This window comes from Saccopteryx leptura, chromosome 1, assembly GCF_036850995.1.
Source record: "Saccopteryx leptura isolate mSacLep1 chromosome 1, mSacLep1_pri_phased_curated, whole genome shotgun sequence".
Taxonomy (NCBI): domain Eukaryota; kingdom Metazoa; phylum Chordata; class Mammalia; order Chiroptera; family Emballonuridae; genus Saccopteryx; species Saccopteryx leptura.
In genome coordinates, this window is record NC_089503.1 from 11157793 (window position 1) to 11181434 (window position 23642).

The 23642-nt window shown below is 45.6% G+C and overlaps 2 protein-coding genes across 2 annotated transcripts; one reads left to right on the forward strand and one right to left on the reverse strand.

Moving 5' to 3' along the window:
- Positions 1-1746: 1746 nt before the first annotated feature.
- On the forward strand, positions 1747-3844 carry LOC136387897 (mammaglobin-A-like). The gene is made up of 3 exons (XM_066360008.1): positions 1747-1801; positions 2065-2304; positions 3810-3844. The coding sequence occupies exons 1-3, from the start codon at positions 1747-1749 to the stop codon at positions 3842-3844; spliced, it is 330 nt and encodes a 109-aa protein (XP_066216105.1).
- Positions 3845-15063: 11219 nt separating this feature from the next.
- LOC136388555 (secretoglobin family 1D member 2-like) lies at positions 15064-17907 on the reverse strand. Its single transcript, XM_066360376.1, has 3 exons — positions 17796-17907; positions 16350-16537; positions 15064-15218 (listed from the first exon to the last, which is right to left on the reverse strand). The coding sequence occupies exons 1-3, from the start codon at positions 17848-17850 to the stop codon at positions 15183-15185; spliced, it is 279 nt and encodes a 92-aa protein (XP_066216473.1). The 5' UTR covers positions 17851-17907; the 3' UTR covers positions 15064-15182.
- Positions 17908-23642: the final 5735 nt, after the last annotated feature.

A 23642-nucleotide genomic window follows, 5' to 3' on the forward strand; every position in this document is an offset into this window, starting at 1 on the left:
TATACAATAAAATACTACTCAGCCATAGAAAATGATGACATAGTAACATTTACAAAAACATGAATGGAACTTGAGAACATTATACAGAGTGAAATAAATAAATCAGAAAAAGCTAAGTGCTATATGATTTCACTCATAGGTGGAGTATAAAACTGAATCTCACAGACATAGATAAAGTGAAGTGGCTAACAGGCTGAGGGAGTTGTGGAGGAGGGGACTAAAGAGACAAATTCATGATGACAAAATGATTTGACTGAATAATGGATACACAACATAATCAACAGTTAAAATGCTGTAGAAATGTTTACTTGAAACCTAGGTAGTCTTATTGATTAGTGTCACCCCATTAACTTTATTTGAAAAAACTCAATGATTAGCTGAAATAACAAACTCATTATTATAGGCTTTCTTTCAATACATGAATCACTAAGAATAAAAATAGCTCTCACTGAATGTTATTACTCTGTTCAGTATGGCAGTCCTCAAATAACCAACATATCAGCGTGAGTGAATCTCAGGACTTGAGAGAGCCCAAGGACATGCCAGCTAGAACTCTCTCTCACCCTCGTGTGTCCCTCAGTGAGGACACAGGAGGTCAGGGAGGAACCTGAGTCATTCTCCTCCACAGCAGGTTGGCCTTAGAAAGGGCACACAACTTGAGACCAAAGGCCACTTCCCTCCACTGGTAATGAGCTGAGGATGCAGATGTGAGTCAAAGTCCATACTGGGGAAGGAAAACATGAGACTAGTAATACAGGCATTCAAACCTCTGGATTCCTCAATTTCTGATTAGGAGAGGTAACGTTTAAATGAGTCTTTTGTGAGCATTGATGTAGTATTCTGATACCTGGGAATGGTCACCGCAGGCTCTGGAGAAAACACGGGGGTAAAGAAGCACACACTTGTTGCACATGGCGTGTAAGTGTTTTGCTGAGGAAGAACCTGTGAAGGGTCCCGTGTCCCAGCAGACAGCAGGGCAGGCAGGGCCATACTCTGGGCTCCAGGCAGGTCCTCACTGAGGCCCGTTCAACGAGACAGTCTTCCCTTCTGTTACGGTGGTCTCGCACTCGCCTTAGGATTGAAGACTGCCAACAGTGTCACCTGGGAGAGGGCACACACCTGAGATCACAGCCCTTTCTGCATTTCTAGCCTCTTCCCAAATCAATATTGTTCTTGGCATTTTAGGATCCAGCACCCGACCCAGGCGTGTGGTGAGTCAGGGGAACAGAAACAGATTTTGAGCTTTTTGTACCTTGATGAAGAAGCAGAAGAGAAGAAGCGGAGAAGCAGGGGTTGGGGAGGAGGGAGGAGGACAGGGAGGAAGACGGAGGGAAAGTTAACGGGCGGGGATGGAGCAGAAGGAGGTATTACAAGGATGACAGTAATAACACAGCAGGACGACACAAAGGTCACAGTGTTGTCATTTCTTTATTGTCTAGCAAGCACTTCTACATCCATTTCATCTACTGACATGGCCATTACTACAATTCCAAAACTTTTCAGGGTTCTTATATCTCTACCTCCTTTGTTTCTATACACAGAGCACAGGGTGTTAGGATATGGAGGATTTCCACGGTCCTTTCCTGGCCCAGTGCCAGGTGTGTCTGGTGACTTGTTCCTTCATCCATGGCAGGAGTCAAGGTGGCCTCCTGGAGAGTAAAAGGAGGAGTTCTGGGCACTCACCTCCAAAGTGAGATCCTTCTTTCCTGTCACACCGTAGGGACCAGCTAGAGCTGCTGCCGGATCATGAAGCTGCTCCCAGTCCTCGTGCTCACTGCCCTCCCCTTTTACTGCTACGCAGGTGAGTCCGCACGGGGCGGGGCTCGGGGGGCTTGTTGTCAGGGTTGCTGTGGGAGATCTCTGCTCCCGTGTGTGTGTGTGTGTGTGTGTGTGTGTGTGTGTGTGTGTGTGTGTGTGTGTAACAAGGAAGCAGTGTGTGAGGGCTTAAAGAATACCCAGAGCCTGAGTTACTGTCCGAGGACTCAGACCATTCCCCGTCATCTTTCTGAATGGACGTGCAGCTGGGATGTGGGAGAAGGACAACCCTCATGGCTTCCCAACAAGGAGTTCATGCCTCTGGGACTGAGCAGCTTTTGCACGCTTTCATCCCAAGTTCTGGCTGCACACTTGTAACCCAGGTGATCAATCAGGCAATTGACCCTCAAGTGAGCGAGAAACAATACATTGAATATATCAGAGAGTTCATACCGGATGCAGAAACAGAAGAGTCCGTAAAACAAGCGAAGCAGTGCTTTCTCCAGCAGAGTGAAGAAACTCTGACAAATGCCCAAGTGATGGTGGAAAGCTTGTTTTCTTCTTAACTGCTTTAAAACCACTAGACAATAACAGGCAGGCTCAAAGTTGGTTATTAATTTTTTCAAAGAAAGTGCTGTTCATGCTTTACTTTATTCCAGTGAATTCAATTGTTGGTGAGTGTAAATACTTCGACACCAAGTAAGCCAAACTAGCTGGTGTTGGTTTCCCTGTGCACTTTGTGGAATCTCTAGTGAGTAATTACTGGAAAGGGAGGGAGGGAAAAGGGTGTTTGGGCAAAGGCTTACCTACCCCCTCAGCTGAAGAGACCGAGTCTCAGGAGGAGAGACTCGTCATAAGAGTGATGAGCAAAAAATTCCTCTTGTTCATCAAAACAAATAGAACATGTTAAAGATTTTCAAAAGATTCTGGAAAAGTACAATAGAGCATGATTTCTTACATCTTATTAGCACAAGCTTCAATGCACTGTAAGGAACGGAAGATTGCTAGTGTAAGGGATTGAATTTCTTGACCACTAATTACAGTTCTGTGAGTGAGAAGTGGAAATCATGGCTGTGATTCGGCTACGGGTGATGTCATTGATGAAAACCACATCAGTAGTTAAACAATGAGCTAGTCCTGCTGTTTATAAAGGAGACTGTGTAGTTATTTCCAGCAGGCATTCCCTACCCTAATGTTCCATTCACAACGTCCCCGGGTAACTATTTGGCAATATTGCCACAGCACAGAGATAAGTGTCCATCACTCAGGGGTTTCTGACAACATAGATGAAGTTTGAAGAACTATGATAAAAAAAAAGCCAGTCACAAAGGACAGATATTGCATTTCGAAGACTAAATCTCTAGGAAATGAGGATGAAAATGGTTTGCAGTGGAGGGTGTGAGGAAAGGGGAGATGTTAAGGGACTAGAGTTGCACGTTAGCAGATGAGAAGGTCCTAGAGATTGGTTGCTTTGGAGAATGAATGTTCTTAACATGACTAAAGTATACAGACAAGGATAATATTATGTCATGCATATTTACCATTATTAAAATTTTTAAAAAGAAAGAACCTCTCAAGTAAAGATGAGGGAACTTTAATAAAACCTCTAGACCAGACAAGTCTATAAGAGTGAGCATGTCCAAAGTTTTGTAGTCTCAAAAGGATAGGGTGCCGTCATCCGTCCGTTAGCCCAAGTTCTAACATGCAGGCCATGCAGAAACTCAAATTGTGCATTGCCTGAATTTGGGCTGAGGAACTGAAAACTGACAACACAGAGTATTTATTAAGTTCTTGAAGAAAAAAAGAACATGCAGGGAAAATCAGCAAGGGATCCCCGCTGGGGAAGTGCTGGAAGCACCGGCCCCTCTGGTATCAGCAGAGGTCTCCTGAGCGGGAGGACACAGCACAGAATTCCAACGGTACTTCCAGCACCAGCTCTCTGCCGCTGGTGTGGACCAATCCAGGGAAACAATACAGAACATGTTTGTTTTGCAGGATTGTCTTTTGTAAGAACAATAAAATATAAGTGATGACAGTTTTTGTTTTCCAGGATGCAATATACAATAGTGTTTGGTGTAAGCCATATTAACTTTGCACCAGACCTTTGGCTCAGACAACAGGGAATGATCAGAAACCGACTGATGATGAGTAGAAACCACGACTTAGCACCCTCTTCTGTCTTTTGATCTACAGACTGCAAGACAATTGTTGAAACCTCACATACATTTTCCCTTCAATAAAGCATCTGCAAACCTAACGTTCTTCCTTGGTAACTGACTAACACGGAGGTTTTAGAGAGACGTAATGACACGTGTTGCTCTCCCGCACACAGGCTGCTGGGGACCTCACCCTGCCCCTTGGCATGGGCTCTTGGGGGCCAGCTCTGTCCTGCCCCGTCTCCAACATCCCAGCCTGCAACCTGGTGGGCCTGGCCCACTGGCAGTCACTGGTGTTGTCGGCATAATCCACATAGTTCATACCAGCTCTTCTTAGGAACACAGACAAATGTCCTCTGACTGACACCTCCAACCGTGTCATCAGATGAGAGGTGCTCCCAGGACACACAGGAGCACGTAAACGGTGCCTTCCCTCCCCCAAGGCAGCTCAGGGCTGTGCTGAGGCCGCTGGGGCCAAAGTGGGTAAAGTGCAGTGTCCAAGGAGGTGGGGGCATCCCAGCTGCCCAATCAGGCTTCACCTATGACCCTGCCTCGTGCTCCAGTCCCTCTTCGGAGCTGCCATTGCTCAGAATCCAGAGGTTTTTCTTCTCTTGCAAGCTGGTGTCCAGTCTGACTGAGCAAAGGGAAATCCAGGGACTACAGCCCTATCTCCCCTTGGGACTCCCCAACAGGACCTTCTCCTGCTCTGTGGACACGCCCACTGCAGCCTGAGGGGACAGGCTCCTCCCAGATGGCCCAGTGCCCATCTGAGCAAATGGAAACTTCTACACATGCGTCAGAGAAACAAAACTGAGCATGGCTCATGACTTATCGTGTGTGTGTGTGTGTGTGTGTGTGTGTGTGTGTGTGTAATAAATAAAATGTAAGGAGTGTGTCCAGGAAAGTGTCCTTTTGCCTGGACCTAATAGTGTCACTGGCTGAAAGTGTTTTAAAGAAGAGAGAGGGAGTTTCTTATATGATTTATTGAGTCTTTGGTATTTGTAGTCACTTCTCCATAAAAACATGTTAAATAATGTATCTTATAAAGCCATAGATATAAAGATGCATGTACCCACAGAGATTCATTGGTTCATATTCATTATTACTATAGTCACTTTTGGTCAATATTTATATAGACATGGTAATACTGCTGTGCAACGAAAAGGTATTATCTGCCTTGTTCCCTGTTTGGATTATGGCTGGTGGAATTCAGCACTGGTGGGAGCTGAGCTGTCCTGAGAAGGGGTCAGGGCTCAGGCTGGGTGAGAGGGACCCGTGCTGGTGTGAGCAGAGGGCGCTCATCACCCACCCCTGGTGTCAGGATAGTGGGGACGGGCCACAGTGGGGAGAGCTGAGTCCGAGTTAAAATCACTCACTTCGCTTCTTTCCCAGGGAATTCCAACCTCACTGCTGGTTGTCACTGTGGGAATGAACAGGTGGACCACACTGCCCCCTGCAGGACCATGACCAGGGACAGTCACACAGATGCAGAATGTAATTAGGGTAAATAAATTGTAATGAAATATTCTTAAAATTCAAAATTGAGGTCACACATTAATTTTCCGATCAAGACCGGATTCAGCCCGGCTTTGCCTGAGTCACCTCTGTCACTGGCTCTCTCTCCTCCCTGCACCTCTGGTCAGGGACAGAGAGCACCCAGAGAGGAATCTGAGTGGACGGCAGGACACGGTGTGGACACGGGGACAGCATAGTTTTCGGGACAGGAAGCTGAGCAGACATAGACACAAGAGCTGAGAGCCCTCAGTGCTCAGATGGACCAAGAAAGGTGGGTTGATGAGGAGAGAGCATCGCTTTTCAATGCTCCAGGTCCATGACAGGCAACAAATGCTGAGGGACAGAGTGCCTTTCTAATTCTAAACCCTCCATTCATGAGTTCTGTGGTGAGAACTGTGTACAGGCGTGTGCGCACATGAGCAACATGTGTGTGATTGTGTCTCTAAAACCCCATGTTAGTCAATCACCAAGGAAGAACGTTAGGTTTGCAGATGCTTTATTGAAGGGAAAATGTATGTGAGGTTTCAACAATTGTCTTGCAGTCTGTAGATCAAAAGACAGAAGAGGGTGCTAAGTCGTGGTTTCTACTCATCATCAGTCGGTTTCTGATCATTCCCTGTAGTCTGAGCCAAAGGTCTGGTGCAAAGTTAATATGCCTTACACCAAACACTATTGTATATTGCATCCTGGAAAACAAACACAGTCACCGCTTACATGTCAGTTCTTCTAACAAAGGACAATCCTGAAAAACAAACATTTCCTCTATCTTATCCCCAGATTGGTCCACACCAGCGGCAGAGAGCTGGTGGTGGAGGTAACATCGGAATTCTGTGCTGTGTCCTCCCGCTCAGGAGACCTCTGCTGATGCCAGAGGGGCCGGGGCTTCCAGCACTTCCCCAGCGGGGATTCCTTTGCTGGTTTTCCATGTATGTTTCCTCTTCTTCAAGAACTTACTCAATAAACACACTGTGTTGTCAGTTTTCAGTACCTCAGCCCAAATACGAGGCAGCGTGCAGTTTGAGCTCCTGCATGGCCTGCATGTTAAGAACTAGGGCAAATGGACAGATGCCCACACCCTATCCTTTTTTAGGCTACTAAACTTTCCAGATGTTCACTCTTACAGATTTGTCTGATTTAGTGTTTTCTTTTTAAATAGTTTCTCATCTTCGATTGAAGGCGTTGTTAATATTTTTTTAAGTTTTAATCATAATAAATACACATAACACCCATATCTGCACTCTAAATATACAGACTATTGTGGTAAAAATATTCACCCAGCAGTGCATCCAATCTCCTAGACCAGTGGTCCCTAACCTTTTTTGGGCCACGGACTGGTTAAATGTCAGAAAATATTTTCACAGACCGGCCTTTAGGGTGGGAGGTATAAATACACAAACTAAAATTATGCGACAGCATAAAAACTGTGGTATTTTAAATATAATTGTTGAACTTATAAGACAAGCATCAAGATTGAGTCTTAAACTGACATAACAGAGAGATTCTGGTAATTTTTTTAAAAATAAAATATTGTTTAGACTTAAATATAGATAAAACAGTATTAATGTAAACTGCTTATTCTTTCTCTGCGGACCAGTACCAAATGGCCCATGGACAGGTACCAGTCCACGGCCCGGGGGTTGGGGACCACTGTCCTAAACCTTGTGATCAGCTAATGTGCAACTCTCCACACCTAACATCTCCCATTTCCTCACCGCCCTCCCCTGCACACGGCTGTACTGAGAGGAAGGTAAGCCTTTATCCAAACACCCTTTTCCCTCTCACCTTTCCAGTAATCACTCATTGGAGATTCCACAAAGTGCACGGGCACACCAACACCAGCTTGGATGGCTTTCCGAGTGTCTAAACACACTCTCTAATTATTAAATTCACTGAAATAGGCCCTGGCCGGTTGGCTCAGTGGTAGAGCGTCGGCCTGGCATGCAGAAGTCCCGGGTTCGATTCCCGGCCAAGGCACACAGGAGAAGTGCCCATCTGCTTCTCCACCCCTCCCCCTCTCCTTCCTCTCTGTCTCTCTCTTCCCCTCCTGCAGCGAGGCTCCATTGGAGCAAAGATGGCCCGGGCGCTGGGGATGGCTCCTTGGCCTTTGCCCCAGGCGCTAGAATGGCTCTGGTCCTGGCAGAGTGACGCCCCGGAGGGGCAGAGCATCGCCCCCTGTTGGGCAGAGCATGCCAGGTGGATCCCGGTCGGGGGCATGCGGGAGTCTGTCTGACTGTCTCTCCCAGTTTCTAGCTTCGGAAAAATACAAAGAAAAAAAAAAGAAAAGAAAAAAGATTTCACTGAAATAAAATAAACTGTGAACAACACTAGCTTTGAAGAAATTAGTAACCAACTTTGACATTGTCTGTTTCTGTCAACTGGTGTAAAAGCAGTTAAGAAGAATCTTAACTTACCACCATCACTTGGGCATTTGTCAGAGTTTCTTCACTCTGCTGGAGAAAACATTGATTCGCTTCTCTTATGGCCTCCTCTGCTTCTGCATCCGGTATGAACTCTCTGAAATTTTCTATGTATTGATCCTTTCTCACTTCAGTGTCCTTTGCCTGACTGATCACCTGGCTCACAAGTGTGCAGCCAGAACCTGGGATGAAAGCGTGCAAAAGCTGCTCAGTCACAGAGGCATGAACTCCTTGTTGGGCAGCCGTGATGCTTGTCCTTCTCCCACATCCCAGCTGCACGTCCATTCAGAAAGATGGCGGGGAATGGTCTGAGTCTTCGGACAGTAACTCAGGATCTAGGTATTCTTTAAGCCCACACACACTGCTTCCTTGTTTCACACACACACACACACACCCCTACAAACTAGAGAAGTGAGCTGCACTGTCCTGGGGTGAGGGTAGCAGAGATCTCCCACAGCGGCCCTGACAACAAGCCCCCGAGCCCCGCCCCGTGCGGACTCACCTGCGTAGCAGTAAAAGGGGAGGGCAGTAAGCACGAGGACTGGGAGCAGCTTCATGGTCCCGGCAGCGGCTCTGGCTGGTCACTGCGGTGTGGCAGGAAAGAAGGATCTCACTTTGGAGGTGAGTGCCCAGATCTCCTCCTTTTATTCTCCAGGAGGCCACCTTGACACACCTGGCACTGACCCAGGAAAGGACCGTGGAAATCCACCAGAACCCACCAGTCTGTGCTCTGTGTGTAGAAACTAAGGAGACAGAGCTTTTGGAACCCTCAGATTTCTTCTATCTGTAGCAATGGCCATGTCAGTAGATGACATTGATGTAGAAGGTCCGTCACTAAATGGACGGAATGCCACGGCAGCAGCACAGACTGACTCCCCTGAGCAAACTGATGTGTGGTCTCCCTCCCATGAGGAAGACATATCATCTGTGTCCAGCTATAGGCAATGCGACAGAAGAACTCAAGTGACTTGATCATAGCCACACAGCTAGTGAGAAGCAGAGATGTGTGGGGAGGTAGGTGTTGTGGAAAAGAGAGCTCTCAACTCTACTGATCTTAGTTTAACACTTATGGACTTTACTTTATGAGTCAAGTGGATTCCAGTAACCTTGATCTGCACAGCAGCTCTATGTGACCTCCAGGTAGATTTCTGTGCAGGCCCCACGGTGTTCTACTCAAGGCCTTTGCTCCATGTGAAGTCGTCTCCACTGTCCCTGCCTGGGCGCCTTTTAGTTGAAACTATTTACTCCCAATAACACACCAAAGAGAGAACTCACTGCTGGTGTCAGATCATGGCCTTGAATCTTTGAGTTCACCTTCCTGGGACCCAATGGCTCCAGTGTTCACCAGTGTCCTGGTGATAGGACCTGACCTCATGGCTCTTTCCTCCCTGTTCATCTTCTAGAGAGCATGACCTGCGCTCTTCTGGACTGTAGGTGACAATTGTGATACAGTGGGTGTCTAATTAGTCATTTTATTACTGTTTTTGGAGACAGTTTGCAATTCTACAAAGATTTCTCTGAGTATATAACATGTTTTATTAGTGGGTTTATTTAAAAGGAGTTAGTCATTTAAAATAGGGACTCTAAAAGGCAAGGCTCATCCCAAACTCTAAACCCAGACATCAAGCTGACATCATGGTGCTAACACCACGTATTTAATTTTCTTAGAGATAACTGGGGGATCACCCATCAGCAGGGCCAGGGTAGGAATACAAGAAGTGGGAGCCTTGACATTCAGGCATGGGGCCACATCAGCCCTCTGTTCCCTGGAAATAAATATTTGCTTGATTCAATCTCACCTGGATCCCTCTAATGTCTTGGGACAGGGAGCCGGATTTGGAAGCTGAGTCAATATCACTTGTCACCTCCCGGTATTTCTCTTTGGCTCATTCACCAAATTTACACAGCTTGATATTTTACAAGATCTGTGGTTACATATTTAATCAGCACACACATGTGACAGTCCATATAGCTTGTTAGATTAATACACCAAATCTTCTCTATTCTGTTACTAATTTCCCACCAGCTAATGCCCATGTTTTCTTATTAACCATTGGACTCCAGAACTTGAATCTGTGGTCATAGGGGTGTTACAAGGGGAATAAGGGAGATCTAATACATATGTCCAGTGCTAGAACCAAGATTCTCTACTTTGGCTGATGTTCTCCCTCCTTGCACCCACCTTTCTGGGCATTGATTTATGCCCAGTGATACTTTGCTGTCCCCTGGGGTGGGTGGTGGCCATTGGCATCAAATGGATAAGACCATGTTCGCTGCTAAACAACCTGAGCTACTCAAGGCACCTACTCAGAAAAGAACTCCTCAACCTCCAATGACACTAAAGTCACGGCCAAGACACCCAGTCATAGAGACATCCCTGAATGCATTTTTCCTTATGGCAAAAGATGAGGACAGGCCTGTGGCCTCACACCCAGAGGACAGTAAGGAGCTGCCGTGCTGACCGAAGGCGGCAGTAGAGTCGTCACATGTGACCTCTGGTGCATGGAGCTCATCTCCAAGATCAGGACTTTGCCAGGCTTGTCCTCCCACCTGGATTCCCCTCCTTCTCCTCTCTGTCACCCTCATTGACTTTGTTCTTCAGGACCCACTCAGTCCTCCCCTGCTCATAGTCTAGTCTAGGAGAATGCAAGCTCACAAGGGCTTTGTTCTCTGTTGAATGTCTGTAGGCATTTAATTTCTAAGGTAGAATTTCATTCTTGATATAACATATTATTCTTCACTTCCCTGCCTTATCTCTTGTCATTTAATATGACAATTCCTTTAGGAAAATTCACCAGTTCTTTCAACAAAATACATCAAGAATCTCCTAAGTTTGGTGCCACTTAGATCCCTACGTGGCCTTCAATGATGTGCCACATCTTAACTCATTTCTACCATATTTAGTTCTTGCAAATTTCAGTCGTCCTTCCTTGTCATTTCTGTCTGACAGTTTCTTATGTTTTCAAATTTTTTATTTTAAAATAATGATGTCAGAAAATTGTTCAAAAATGGAAAAACAACTTCCAATGAGAAGCACTAGATGACTCCCCAGTCTTATACACACCATGCCATCTCCACCTCCCCACAAATGGGATCACTGCATCTCATGGTGTTGATGTGTGAAATTATATCATTTTACCCTTCTCTGCGACTCATCTACAAACACCTGTGTTATATCCTGTGTGCACTGGGCTGCCTGCCTTGTCTTTCTTCATCCAGTCCTTTCTGTAGAGCAAATTCTCCCCTACCTTCTGAGAAAAACCTCATGGGAGATAAAACTTCAGCAGATGTGCTGCTCTTCTGAGATGTGTTTATGTTCCTGCTGAAATGCTAGCTGACTGCCTCAGAATTCTGTCTGTGCACAGGTACAGGCCAGACCTCTGAACTTTCAGTGTTCCTCTGTGCCCTCCGGTCGGGGCTGATTCTACTTTTATTCCTCATCCTGGCAGGTGACCTAGTGTTTCTTTTGAAAGAACTTCCTTCTTTTAAGATGATGTTTGCAAACATCACAAAATGTGTTCTGATGTGGGGAATGAGTGAGCTGTTCCAGTTCATAGTCTTTACTGTGGGTGCATTTTCTTGATATATTTCTTGGTAGTTTTCTTCCAGCAAGGCCTCTGTCACTTAAAATTTTTATTAGTTGCAACTCTTGGATTAATGTTTTGACATGCTCATCTTTCCTCTCTTATTTCTGTTATATTACACACACACACACACACACACACACACACAAACAAACAACAAGCACAGAGTTTGACTTCTAGATCCTTTATGTTGTTGTCTAGCTGTCATATATATTATTTCCCCAAAGTTCTTGTTTTAGTTTAAATGTCTGTTACTCACAAGGAAGAACATATTGTAGTAATCTTCACTTTCTAAAGACCCATGACATGTACCATGTGAGAGAGTTCTGTCTGGCCCAAGAACTGTGATCTCTTCATAAGATTATGTGCCTTTTAAGAACATGTTAGCTCTCTGTCTCACTCCATTTTCATGCCCTCAGTCTCTCAAAATCGATAGTTAGCACCTGGGACACCCATAGTAGAATTAAAAGAAAGGGAGGAATGAAGAGCATTAATTTTGATTAAGGTTCTCCTACATCCAATAATACACTCTATAATGATTGGAGACTTTGACTGCCATATTATAGGAGTGGAGAGTCACTGAAAGGTTACTCTAAGTAAATATATGAGAAACCAGTGCCTTGAGCTTGGTTTATTGAACTTGCTACAGAGAGTAGGAGGGATGCAGAGAGAAGACATTTGAGGGGCAGAGTCTAGGCAGAGAGTGATAACACGTGTCCCGGGAGGATTCGAGGTTCAATGATAAAGTCAAGAGACTCTGCAGATCCATCCTTTGTAGCTGGTAAACTCAGTTTGTGAGTTTGAAGCAGAGTTTCTAAACATAGGTGGGGTTCTCAAGAAAGAAAGTTTAGGAGGCAAAACAAACAGAGAGTTGACACCAGACATGATCTGACAGGAGGAGTCAGCAACGCAGGGAGAGTGTCCTGAGGGTTGAAATACAGAACCTGTTCCCATGGGCAGGTCTCTTTCCGCTGCCTCTCAGAGAGCGAGATTCTGTGCAATTTTCTTCTGTGTTTTGGTAAAATATACAAACATAGGCCCTTGCCGGTTTGCTCAGTAGTAGAGCATGCACGTGGTGTGTGGATGACCCAGGGTGATTCTTAGGACACACAGGATTAGCAACCATCTGCTTCACCACCCCTCCCCCTCTTTCTCTCTCTCTCTCTCTCTTCCTATCTCACAGCCATGGCTTGATGGGTTTGAGTGCACTGGCCCTGGGTTCTGAGGATGGTTCCATGGAGCTTCTACCTCAGGCACTAAAAGTAGCTCAGTTCTGAGCATGGCCAAAGTGAACAGAGCATCAGCCCCTTTTGGGGTGCTATGTGTATCCTGGTCGGGGCACATGCAGGAGTCTGTCTCTCTATCTCCCCTCCTCTTGCTTGGAAAAGAAGAAAATAAGTTTCAAACATAAAATTATAATTTTAATGACATTATATGCAGAATTCACTGGCATGTGTTATATTCAGTCTCCATTTTACCGCCATCCTTATCCAGAATTATCTGGACCGAGGGTCGAGCCATTAACCTCACTCCCCCGTCCGCTCCGGCCCAGCCTTTGTGATCATGAGATATCTCACCTGCCGCCCTGTCAGCAGCTCAGGGAAGACACGTTCCTGCCCGAGACCCTAGTCTGTCACTGTTATCACAGTATTACCGATAAATGCCCTGTCGTGCCCACCTTGCAGAGCTAGAGAAGTGGCCAAGGAAAGGTCTCCAGGTGACCCCCTGGGGATGCTGGGAGTCTCTGGCTCATGCACAGTCTTGCTGTCCTCCCCAGTTCAGGGGCTGTCATGGCCTCCGCAGTCACGTGGTTCTGCACCTGCAGCAGGGGAGGTGGGGATGGGGACCACACGGTTCCACCCGCAAAGTACTCACGTTGGTCCTGGACCGGGGCCTGCACATCACTTGCTTTTAAAATCTTCATAGTTGAGGCTGAGAAGGCACAGACCCAGGCTGGAGGCCAGTGGTGGGACATTCTTTGTCCCACGTCCGACGGTGGGAACAGTCTATGCCCTTCCTGAAGACCCTTCAGGACAAAGTGAGACATAACCTGTAACTTTCCGGGACAATGGCTGCCCATTCGGGTCTCCATGTTTATAAACTCTTAAGCATTTTAGCAACATTAACATTGATTGATAGTATTTGTTCTTTATATTGTTACTTTTTCTCAAATGTACGCCCAAACTTCTCAGTGACAGGACTCATATATCACAAAAGAATAACATGACAACAGAGGGATAGTTGCCTGCTTGTGTGTGTGTCTGTGTGTGTGCGTGTCTCCTTGTGTGTGTCTCCTTGTGTGTGTCTCTGGTGTGTCTGTGCATCAGTAATTGGGCATGTTTCCGATGTGCGTAAATATGTGTGTATGAGCGTGTGTGGTTTAATGCACACACTGTCACTGTGTATGAAGGTTTATTTTAGGATCTGAGAGGCAGAGAAGGCTTCACCGAGCAGGGGATGGACACAGGCTTTGCAGACTAGGCTGTTCGCTGTCCTGTGCTGGGACAACACAGAGGGAAAGGGACCACGACGAGCCCACGGGCATTGCTGTGACCCAACGTCATGACGAGTGAATGGCACGTGGACAGGATGGCTGAGCACAGCATATGAGTGAGCAGGGACATGGGGACAGAGGGGACACAGGATGGGGTCAGGCCAAGCCTGCATGACCCGCCAATAGGGGTCTTGTCTCCCCGCACGATTCCAGGCTGCGTTTCTCAGGCTGTGGGAAGAGCTCTGTGACACTGTGTCCACAGAACACAGATGTGGATGAACAAGAAGACATTCCAGAACATAGAGACTAATTTACATGGACATGTTCCCCTGTGATCACATTTATTTGAAAGGTTTTGGACACAGTTGATGATTGTAGGTACCACTTACTTTTTATTTTCAATTTTCTCAAGAATGTTTATAGAAGCGAGGCCAGGCACGGGTGCAAAGGAAAGAATAGTATGTACAATATGCCAATTATACTTAAAGAATGTGTGTACGTCTAATAACAAATCCTCTTCCTTCAAACATTTAGAAACACATGAGCTCTAGTGTTTCAGAGTACGAAAGGATGTTCGAAGAGAGGCTAGACCGTGGAGGGGCACGACTCAGTGGACTCTTAGGGTCAGCAGGCAGAGAAGCTCAAGTAGGCTCATTCCGTCCCCAAACAGATCCACACCTGAGACTGGGACTGTCATGTCTGTGCCCTGGGAAAAAGGACTGTAGATGTGATAAAGTTACAGATTTTGAATTAAGGAGATGATACTGAATTTTCTGGTGACCTCTAAATGTCATCCTACACATTGTCCATGAAAGGGACCAGGAGATTTTTATACACAGAGAAAAAATACAGCAATGTACCCTCATGGGGCAGAGAAAGGAGGGATGTTGGTACCAGACGAGGACAGCCACCAGCCTTCAGCTGGAGGCACCAGGGATAGATGTTCCCCTCGACGTTCCAGAGCCAGCATGGCCTCCTGCACTGTGATTTCAGCAGAGGTTACAGAGTTTACACTTTTGTCCCTGGCACTCAGGCCACCATGACACCTGGACACAGGGTTTCCCTACATTACTCCTGACGCCACCCCCAGGCCCCTGCGTGATGAAAACCACCCCAACTCAAGGTCAGAGACTGTTGGATAAAACAAGACAGGCAGCAAAGTGCAGGAAAGAAATTTATTGAAGCAAGACGTTGAAACCTTCACATTGTCCAAGAAAGATCAGGTCATCATTGACCGACAAAGAACTTGCATGGAAGATTGCTAAATCTGTTTGTTACATGCATCTTGCGAGTTGATCTGAAATAGAAAAAGAAAGAAAAGAAACATCAGTCATGAAGCCTCCACAGAAGACATGTTAACACAGACTGTTGTTCACAACCCAGATGTGGAAGAAACTGCAACCAGCAAAGGGAAATGGAGGTACCAGGCAGGTAGCCGTGCGTGTGGGGAATTCAATAGTCCTGGTCCAGTCTGCACAGACCGTGCGAGTCAGGAGAGAACCATGTCCACACCCCGCAGATAAACCCTGCGTGTCCCCAGAGAAGGGCGCAGGTCTCCTGTGGAGCGAGGAGGAGGCTCAGGAGTTGGGCAGAGCAGCCCGGTGTCCTTTCTCTGAGTCCCAGGATGAGGACTCCACTTGTCACTAAACGGGGACACAGGGCTGAGAGATCTGGTCTGCATGGTGGGTCCATGGGTCATTCTGCCTGCAGATGTCCCACCTGCAGGAGTGGACATTCCTCACATGACACACAGACTTCCCCACTCTGAGAATCCAGCTAGTAAGGACATTTGAAACCTGACTTAATTCCAGGGAGGACGTGCTGAGAGACAACTTTACATCTGTGTGATCTCTCCATGAGGACATGATTGAAGTGTTTCAGCTCCACACGGGGCTGCAGAGGACACAGGGAGGGTCGCAGCCCCCTGGTTGGGAAACGTGGGGTGAGGTACAGGGGTGGCCTCGGCTCTGTTAGAGCTGGCAGAGCCCCTAGCAGCTGCCACTCTGTCCTGACAGAGGGTGGGAACGGCTCTCTCCTTCTCGCTGTGTCTTCTTCTCTCTCCCAGTCCTCCCGTGAGAGTCCCAGGGACTGTGCCACTGGGTGAGGGGACCCGTCCTGCTGGGGGAACAGTCTCTGTTCCTGCCCCATCACACCCTGTGGGCCTGGCTGTCCCTCTCCTCAGGACACTGTGGGGAGCCTGGTGCCCAGGGAGGTGACCTGAGAAGGACGAACATGCCCAGCGCTGTGTGCAGCCTTAGTCCAGCTCAGCAGGTGTCACGTTATCATGGAGCTGGTGTGCGTGGGCCACTTGATCAGAGGTGAGCAGAGGGGCAGCTGCTTCATGCCCTGTGTCTCCAGAGCAGCACCCTGACTGCGGCCCTGGCTGTGCTGCTGAGTATTAGCCTCTATGTAATGGAGAATAAATTACCACAAATCTGAGAGTTTTCCCTCTGTGGTCACGAGAAACCTTATCCAAGCAATTCTTTATATCCAAGTTGGCCTGGACCGCTTCCGGAGGTGCATCGTATCTCTCAAGTTCCTCACGGTAAATACCGACAGGATCCAAAAGTAAGCTCCTCACTTGAGAAAGAACTGCTGGGCAGACTAGTACATTTGCTAGAGTAGAAGAAAAACAAACAAAAACAATCGATGTAAGAAAACTCACTTTTTCCTACGGCTCCGTACCTTACAGTGTACAAGAGCCTCGCAGGGTTTATGGGCACATCTCCTAACTGGCAATGACAGTGCAAATTCCTGGACGTTGTGACTTTGTCAAGATCACAGAGCACTTCGCAGAGCTCAGTCTGGAAAGCTGGTTGGCAGATCCCTAGTTCAGGTTTATCCTTTGTAAAATACACCTGCGACTTTCCAGATCTCCTGCTTTGTTGAAATTTACACTTTCTAGATTTCAATACTTAAGGTTTGCCTGTCAGTATAGTGACACCGTCTTTAGTCTTGGTATGGGGAGAAAGGAGAAGTTATCAGTCAGCCTTTCAACTGAATGGCAGTAAGAACTTACTAGAGGTCAGAGAAAGGAGACTAAATCTGCAGAGGAGTGAGGAAATCTACTAATGTTAGAAGACGCTCCTTTGAGACTAAATTAGGCTATAGGATTATGTCATTGGATGAAAACAGCTAAAACTGTTCTGGAAAAAAAATGGCTCTCTGAGTTTTACACATCTGGAATTATGCACATGTCATGATGGCTCTTGCATTCTGCACTGATGTACAGAATTCCTTAGAGAAGGTAGGAGGTGGAAACTGGGGCTTACTACCGACCCTACTGGGATTTTGCTGAGACCTGAAGTGACCACGTTCTCTGATCTAGATTCTCTATACATCCCCCAAGTCTTTGTAACCACGTGCAGCCCAGAATGTGACCTACCAGGCTCTGATCTGACCGGATAAGACAGTAGCTATGCAGAGATGGTGAGAGGGTCAGATCAGCGGCTATAGGGAACAACAGGAAGAGGTTCAGAAAGGCAGGTGAAAGAGAACGATTCAAAGGGACTTGACAAGAGGAGACTTGGAGAGATTACGCATTTGTTCAAGGTCACAGTGCTGCTGAGTGAGAAAGCCATGACTCACAAGTAATGTCCATTACATCATGACATCATGCTGCTCTGACACGTAGACCACAGAGAGGGATCAGGCGTCCAATGGAGAACCCTTAAAACGAGCCTGCCATGATGTCTGAGAAAGTTCCAGATCATTAGGAATTGAAACAATGAGCCCTGGCTGTATAGAGCTAGTCCACAAGAGGCAGGAAGGGTTTGGATTCTGATCTGCTCACCTCCCACCCATAATAATTCACTTCGTATAAAGAAGGTTACTTAACCTGGCAGGTGGTACTCACATTAGACATGATACTCACCCTCATAACAGGAAAACGCCAGAGTGACCAGCAGGACACACAACACTGGCTTCATGGTGGACTTTGCTGTGAGTTCAGCTTTAACAAGAATGAGCAACTAAGAGCTGGAATCAGCAGCCTACGGAGCCTGAGGTTATTTGTACCCAGTGAGCCTCGCTGGTCCTGCCCACAAAGGATGTGGCAGGTCACCAGGCCTGGCTTCCAGCACTAACTTCCTCCCTGAGGAATGATGCCATGCTTCTGTGTCACAGAATCAAATGACTTAGAAAGCTAGGCATTGCTAGCACCCTGACATCTCCTTTGCAGCAACACTGAGGGTGGAGTTAGAAATGTATACTCAGTGATTGCTAGGAAGCCCCTGGGATTTGGCTCCTTAATTCCAGGCCGTGTCTGGTTTGCTGATCTCTGTCTGCCTGGTGCCGGGCACAGGACGAGGGTCAGCAAGTACCCCTGGGTGTGCAGGACTATGAATTAACTAACTACTCAGGTGGGTTTGGGAGCATCTTTAGTGTGAGATGATGCCTGCTGTGCCAGGGCTCCTTTGGCAGTGGAGGGAGAAAGGTCAGTGGGCTGCTGACAATGTGAAGAAATCAGAGATGTTGGTTTCCCAAGACAAACTTGTTACAAGAGGAAAATTACCTCCCAACTCCTAACTTCTACTTAATCTGACATATCCAAACTATCAAGTGACATTTCAAATCAAATCAGAACAGCATCTCACTCTAATGTAGTGTTTCAAAAAATATCAAAACAACCTGGAAACACTGAGGTTGCCGGTTCAAAACCCTGGGCTTGCCTGGTCAAGGCACATATGGGGAGTTGATGCTTCCTGCTCCTCCCCCCTTCTCTCTCTCTCTCCTCTCTATAATGAATAAATAAAATCTTAAAAATAAATAAATAAATAAATAAATAAAGTGCACACTCAGTGGTTTAAAAAATATATATATATATCAAAACAATTTTCCATATCAAATCGCATGCTATACTCCTCGAATTGACAGATGCACTTGTCAGTTAGGGGGATCGCATCTTCTGGGTCATCAGATTCCCAGCAGGACAAGTGCCCACAGGGCCCGTCCTCTGTCTGTCCCCAGCCATGACTGGAGGCTGCATAGAAACATGGGGGAGGCTTGGCCAGTTATGAAGAAGATATTAGGATGCAGCAGGTTACAGAGGAGCATTCTGGGGAGCCACTCAGGAAGAGGACAATTGTGACAGTAGGAAATGTTAGGAGGAGGGGTCCCAAGGGAACAGCCTGGAGGAAGACAAGACACCGTCAGCCAGAAGCTCCTGTCACCCTGAAACACAGGAGGGCCTGGTGGAGGAGGGGAGGCTTTGTGACTGGGGAGGCAGGACGGGCTGAGTCAGGGGGGTCCTCATTCTTCTCCGGGAGCCCTGGGGGCGGGTGGTGGGTGGGAGAGACCCAGCTGGACACTGTGCCCCCCGGGATTTCCTGCTCTGTTTCAGATCTCAGGTCAGTGTCAGTTAGAATTTTTAAAATAACTTATTTCCAAAAAATAATAAAAGGAATAAACAAACAAAAAATATGAATATTGACATAGATACATTATGATGAAGCCACTAAAAAAGGGTCTAGAATTCTTTCAAAAAATTAAAACTAGAAATACAGTGTGATGGGTCAAGCTCAGCTCTGAGTACATGAGCAGGATCTCAAACACTTACTTGCACACCCATTTATCGCAGCACAATTCACAATGGCAAGAGCTGGAAGCAGTCCAGGTGTTCATGGACGGATGAGTGGGTAAACAGAGTCAGAGCTCACTGATAATGGGATATTGCCCTTATCCCCACGGTAAGGCAGGACATCCGTCACATGCTACATCGGGGTGAACGTGGGGGACAGTACACTGCATGACATAAGCCAGTCACAAGAAGACAGTAATGTGGGATTCCTACTCATGAGGTTTCTAGAACAGTCTGATTCATGGAAACAGAACATAGAAGGTGATTCCAAGGGACCTGGTGGTGCGGGAACAATTTTCAGTAAAATAAAGTCATCAAAGTAACTGTGAACTGATTAGAGCTGCAAACAACCATCATCACACTGTATAGGAGTCCTTTGGGAGACAAAGCTTTGTTGATAATAACTGCAGTAATTAAAGGAATAGTAATGTTTTTTTATTTCTACCTAAAGTCAATGTGCAAACATAATTTATCATATTTGAGCATTGCTACAAATCAATAAGCTATTACATTTCCCATCTTAACAATTGAGTCAGGTAACTTTCAGGAAGTAGGAGACTTGCTCAAACTGGCAGAGTTGGGAGACCGCTAGGTCGCGCTCAGGCACTGATGTGCAGGATAAAGTACCCAGTGCTACCCAGTCGGGATGTCTGCTAGTGGGGACGGGTCACATGCAGACGAGGTGGTGACAGTGAAGTCCCAGCTCAGCTGCTCACAGCTCAGGTTCTGCCTCAGTCGAACTCTCTAGTTGATGCTCATTCTAGTTCCTTCATCTGTCTGTTCAACTCTTTTATCTTCTTCTCCTTTTCAATTAGATCACTGACTGACAGCAGTGAGCGCTGCCCAAGCCGCGAGCACAGACTCTTCTTCACTGCTGGTGGAGTGCAGAGGGTGCAGACACTTTGGGGGTGCTTTTTCCCTGAGAACTAAACGTCCTCTTACCACACAGTCCAGCAACAGCACTTTCTGAGAACAAAGGTCCCACCAGGTGTGTGACGCTCAGCAGTGGAAGGTTGTGCGCGTCTGGACATAAGGGTACATGGGATGTCTGGTTACTTTCTGCTCAATACTGATGTTAACTTTAAACTGTTTGAAAATAAAAACTAAAAAAGGCAAACATTTTGTTAAAAACAATCTTTTCAAATAAATGGAAACATAAGATAAAGCATGAATTGATGAATTGGTCACAATACATGGATAGGTGATTAACTATCAGAGAAATCTTAGATAATCCTCAGAAAAAACTGTCACAATGAATGAAAGTTCACGATGTAGCTGAACACAGGATCGGCTGGGAACACCCGTCCTTGCCTGTAACCTGCACCAACGCGTGACGGACAGAAACCACGACACCATGGCAACCGGAACTCTAGCAACAACGGTAATGTACTGAAGGCCACACACTTGAACATGGAAACCTTGAAGGATAAAACCCTAAAGTATACAGATACAAAAAGGGATCTAAAAACACCAAACTCACACAGTGTTCCTGAAGAAACGGTAGAAAAGGTAAAGAAGTCCTGTGTTCTCAGACTCTCTGCAGTTTCAATCCCTCCCCCTTCAGAATCCCAATGGGGAGTTTTACACTTGACTTTGAATTGTGAACAGCTGTTTGGTTCTTTGAAATTTAGAACGTGCTACCTTATTGAGTTGTGAAGAAGACTCTAATTTTAGAGCCAGACTACCTGGATCCAAGCTGAGCTCTGGAACTTTCTACCTGTATTGCTATCAGCAAGATGCTGACCCTCTCTGCCTCAATTTCGTCATCTGTAAACAAGGGTGATATCATGGAGTCTCTGTTAGGATAAATATAATTATTCAGGGAAATGCTCAGCACCTTATCTGGCAGTAAATGTCAGCTGTTACAATTATACAATATGAAACTATAAGTAATAAGTCAAACAGATAAATCACCTTATCCTTAAGGGCAAATATCAGACTGAATCTCACCGACTCTGCCAGGGAGGGAACTGTTTACCTGGGAGGTAACACCGCCTGCTTCTGAGTTGGCTCTGGTTCCATCAGGGCTTCTCTTAGGTAAAATGAGATCATTGCTTTCCAATCACTTAATTTACTGTTTTATGATCCCATGGATGTGAAGGTTCTCGGGACTTTATTATCCTCACTACTGGATATTGGAGCTAAGGGTCCATGAAGTTAGTGGGTGGGGATAGATATTCTCCATCCCAAAACTCAGGGTCTCTGAACTCCTGTCCTCAGCAGAATGTGCTGGTGACACATGTCCTTTGGCTGCTGTTGCAATCGCAGGGCTCCTCTAGCTCAGTCTCTAACTGGTTAGCAGGTACGTGGCGTTGGTTGAGAGGGGAAAAACCAGAAGAATGCAGGAGAGGGGTCCTGCAATACCTGTGATCTTATGCTCAAGTCAGTGACCTCTGGGTTTCAGACTGAGGGAGGAAGGGTTGACTGAGAAAGTCTGAAAAGTAACAACTCATAGCTATAATATGTTTTTTATCAGTTCCCTGAAATGAATTTGGAGCACCAGCAAGAGCAATGTGAATAGTCAAGGACAGACAGGCTAACCCTCTCGCTTACCCTCTCACCTCCCGGAGACACAGAAATCATGTCGGTCTGCAAACAAAGAAGTCAAAGAAATCAGACACTTGTCACATAAAAACTAAAGTTATAAAGGATATTAGACTCTAAAAAACTAATTTTGGGGAGTTCATGCTTTGGTGCTACTAAATCCTGTGCTCCTCCAGCTGCTAATAAATTTTCTTCCTCTATCCAGTTGTCTGGGTGTCTGTTATCCTCCCCTTGTGACCATTTCCTGCTACATGGACACATTTCAGACCTCACCTCTAGGTCTCGATGACCTCGTATATAGTTTCACAATTTCTGTATCTTCTGGTGACACTTGTTGTCCTGTCCTACCTCCCTGTCATAAACATTCTGTTCCATTTGATCAAGAGAGATGCTGTACACGTCATCTGTCTGTTCCTAGTTGACACTGACTCTGCACATACTTCTCTAGCCTCCAAAAAAACAACAACAACAACTAAGCAATATTTTGTGGCACACATATTTTTCCTATGGAGACTGGGTTCTGGTGTCCTTGCTTGAACAACATAAGAAAGGACCTAATGCACCATGTCTAATAAGTCACTAAAAATTATTTTGATCACTTTTTAGCCATAGGCTAAGATCAAATGTAAAAACAATTTGGAATAATTGAATACAATTACATTTTGGCCAATACTCCAAAGAAATACTTTTAATCGCTTGACGTCACTACCACAACCTTATCCTTTCTGCATCTGCACATTCATATGACAACTGTTTTCAGAATAAAGACATCTAAGAATAAAACTTGTGACTAAAATGCCACATTTTATCAAAAAATAATACTATCCATGGATAGATTAAATCAGCATCAAGCCTCATTCATCTCATTAAGACATATGTTTATCACAACATCTTACTACATACATTTAAGAAGCATGAGATTTCAAAATATATAATGTCTACTGGAAAGTTCTGTCCATTTTTGGAATAAAACAAAATACAAATTTTTCTTACCATCAATAAACTTTATTAAATAATATAATTGCCATTATTATTAATGATTTCTTGCCAGCATGAGGGCAATTTGTATATCCCATTTTTTAAAAATGTTTTATCATTTGATGCGAAAAATTGAACCAGTGCTTGTTTGACATCTTCTTCATTTTTGAATTTTTTGTTCTTTAAAAAATTTTGTAAGGACAAAGACAAGTGATAGTTGGAGGGTGCTAAGTCTGGGGAATATGGTGGATGCGACAGACATGCTTCTGTAGCATTTCTTCCTTGTTGAAATTTGTAAAAATTACAGTGGTGTAAATGAACTTTATCAGTAGCCATGGGTACACTATCGCTTCACACATAAGACTAAAGTGAATCAATTTTGTTTTAGTTAATTTGCTACATCAGTAGGTATACATTAAGTGATAAAACTAGAGAGGCACACATGCGTCAAGTAAACATGAGTTTACCTGTCAAAACTTGTTGTGATAGAAACAGACAGAACTTTCTGGTAGACATTATATGTTTGGTATTTATCCAAAGCAGCAAGATCTTAGCTGGTGCCCAAGTCACCATCTCTGTCACCTTACAAACTCTATAAGCCATGTTAGTATCTCTTCCCTC

Coding starts and splice junctions, on each gene's coding strand:
- LOC136387897 (XM_066360008.1), top strand. CDS start 1,747: ATGAAGCTGCTCCCAGTCCTCGTGCTCACTGCCCTCCCCTTTTACTGC. Junction 1,802..2,064: donor CCCCTTTTACTGCTACGCAG/GTGAGTCCGCAC, acceptor CTTCCCAACAAG/GAGTTCATGCCTCTGGGACT. Junction 2,305..3,809: donor TGCCCAAGTGATGGTGGAAA/GCTTGTTTTCTT, acceptor TTTTCCAGGATG/CAATATACAATAGTGTTTGG.
- LOC136388555 (XM_066360376.1), bottom strand. CDS start 17,850: ATGAAGCCAGTGTTGTGTGTCCTGCTGGTCACTCTGGCGTTTTCCTGT. Junction 16,538..17,795: donor GGCGTTTTCCTGTTATGAGG/GTGAGTATCATG, acceptor CTTCTACTCTAG/CAAATGTACTAGTCTGCCCA. Junction 15,219..16,349: donor GGAAAACTCTCAGATTTGTG/GTAATTTATTCT, acceptor TTTCTATTTCAG/ATCAACTCGCAAGATGCATG.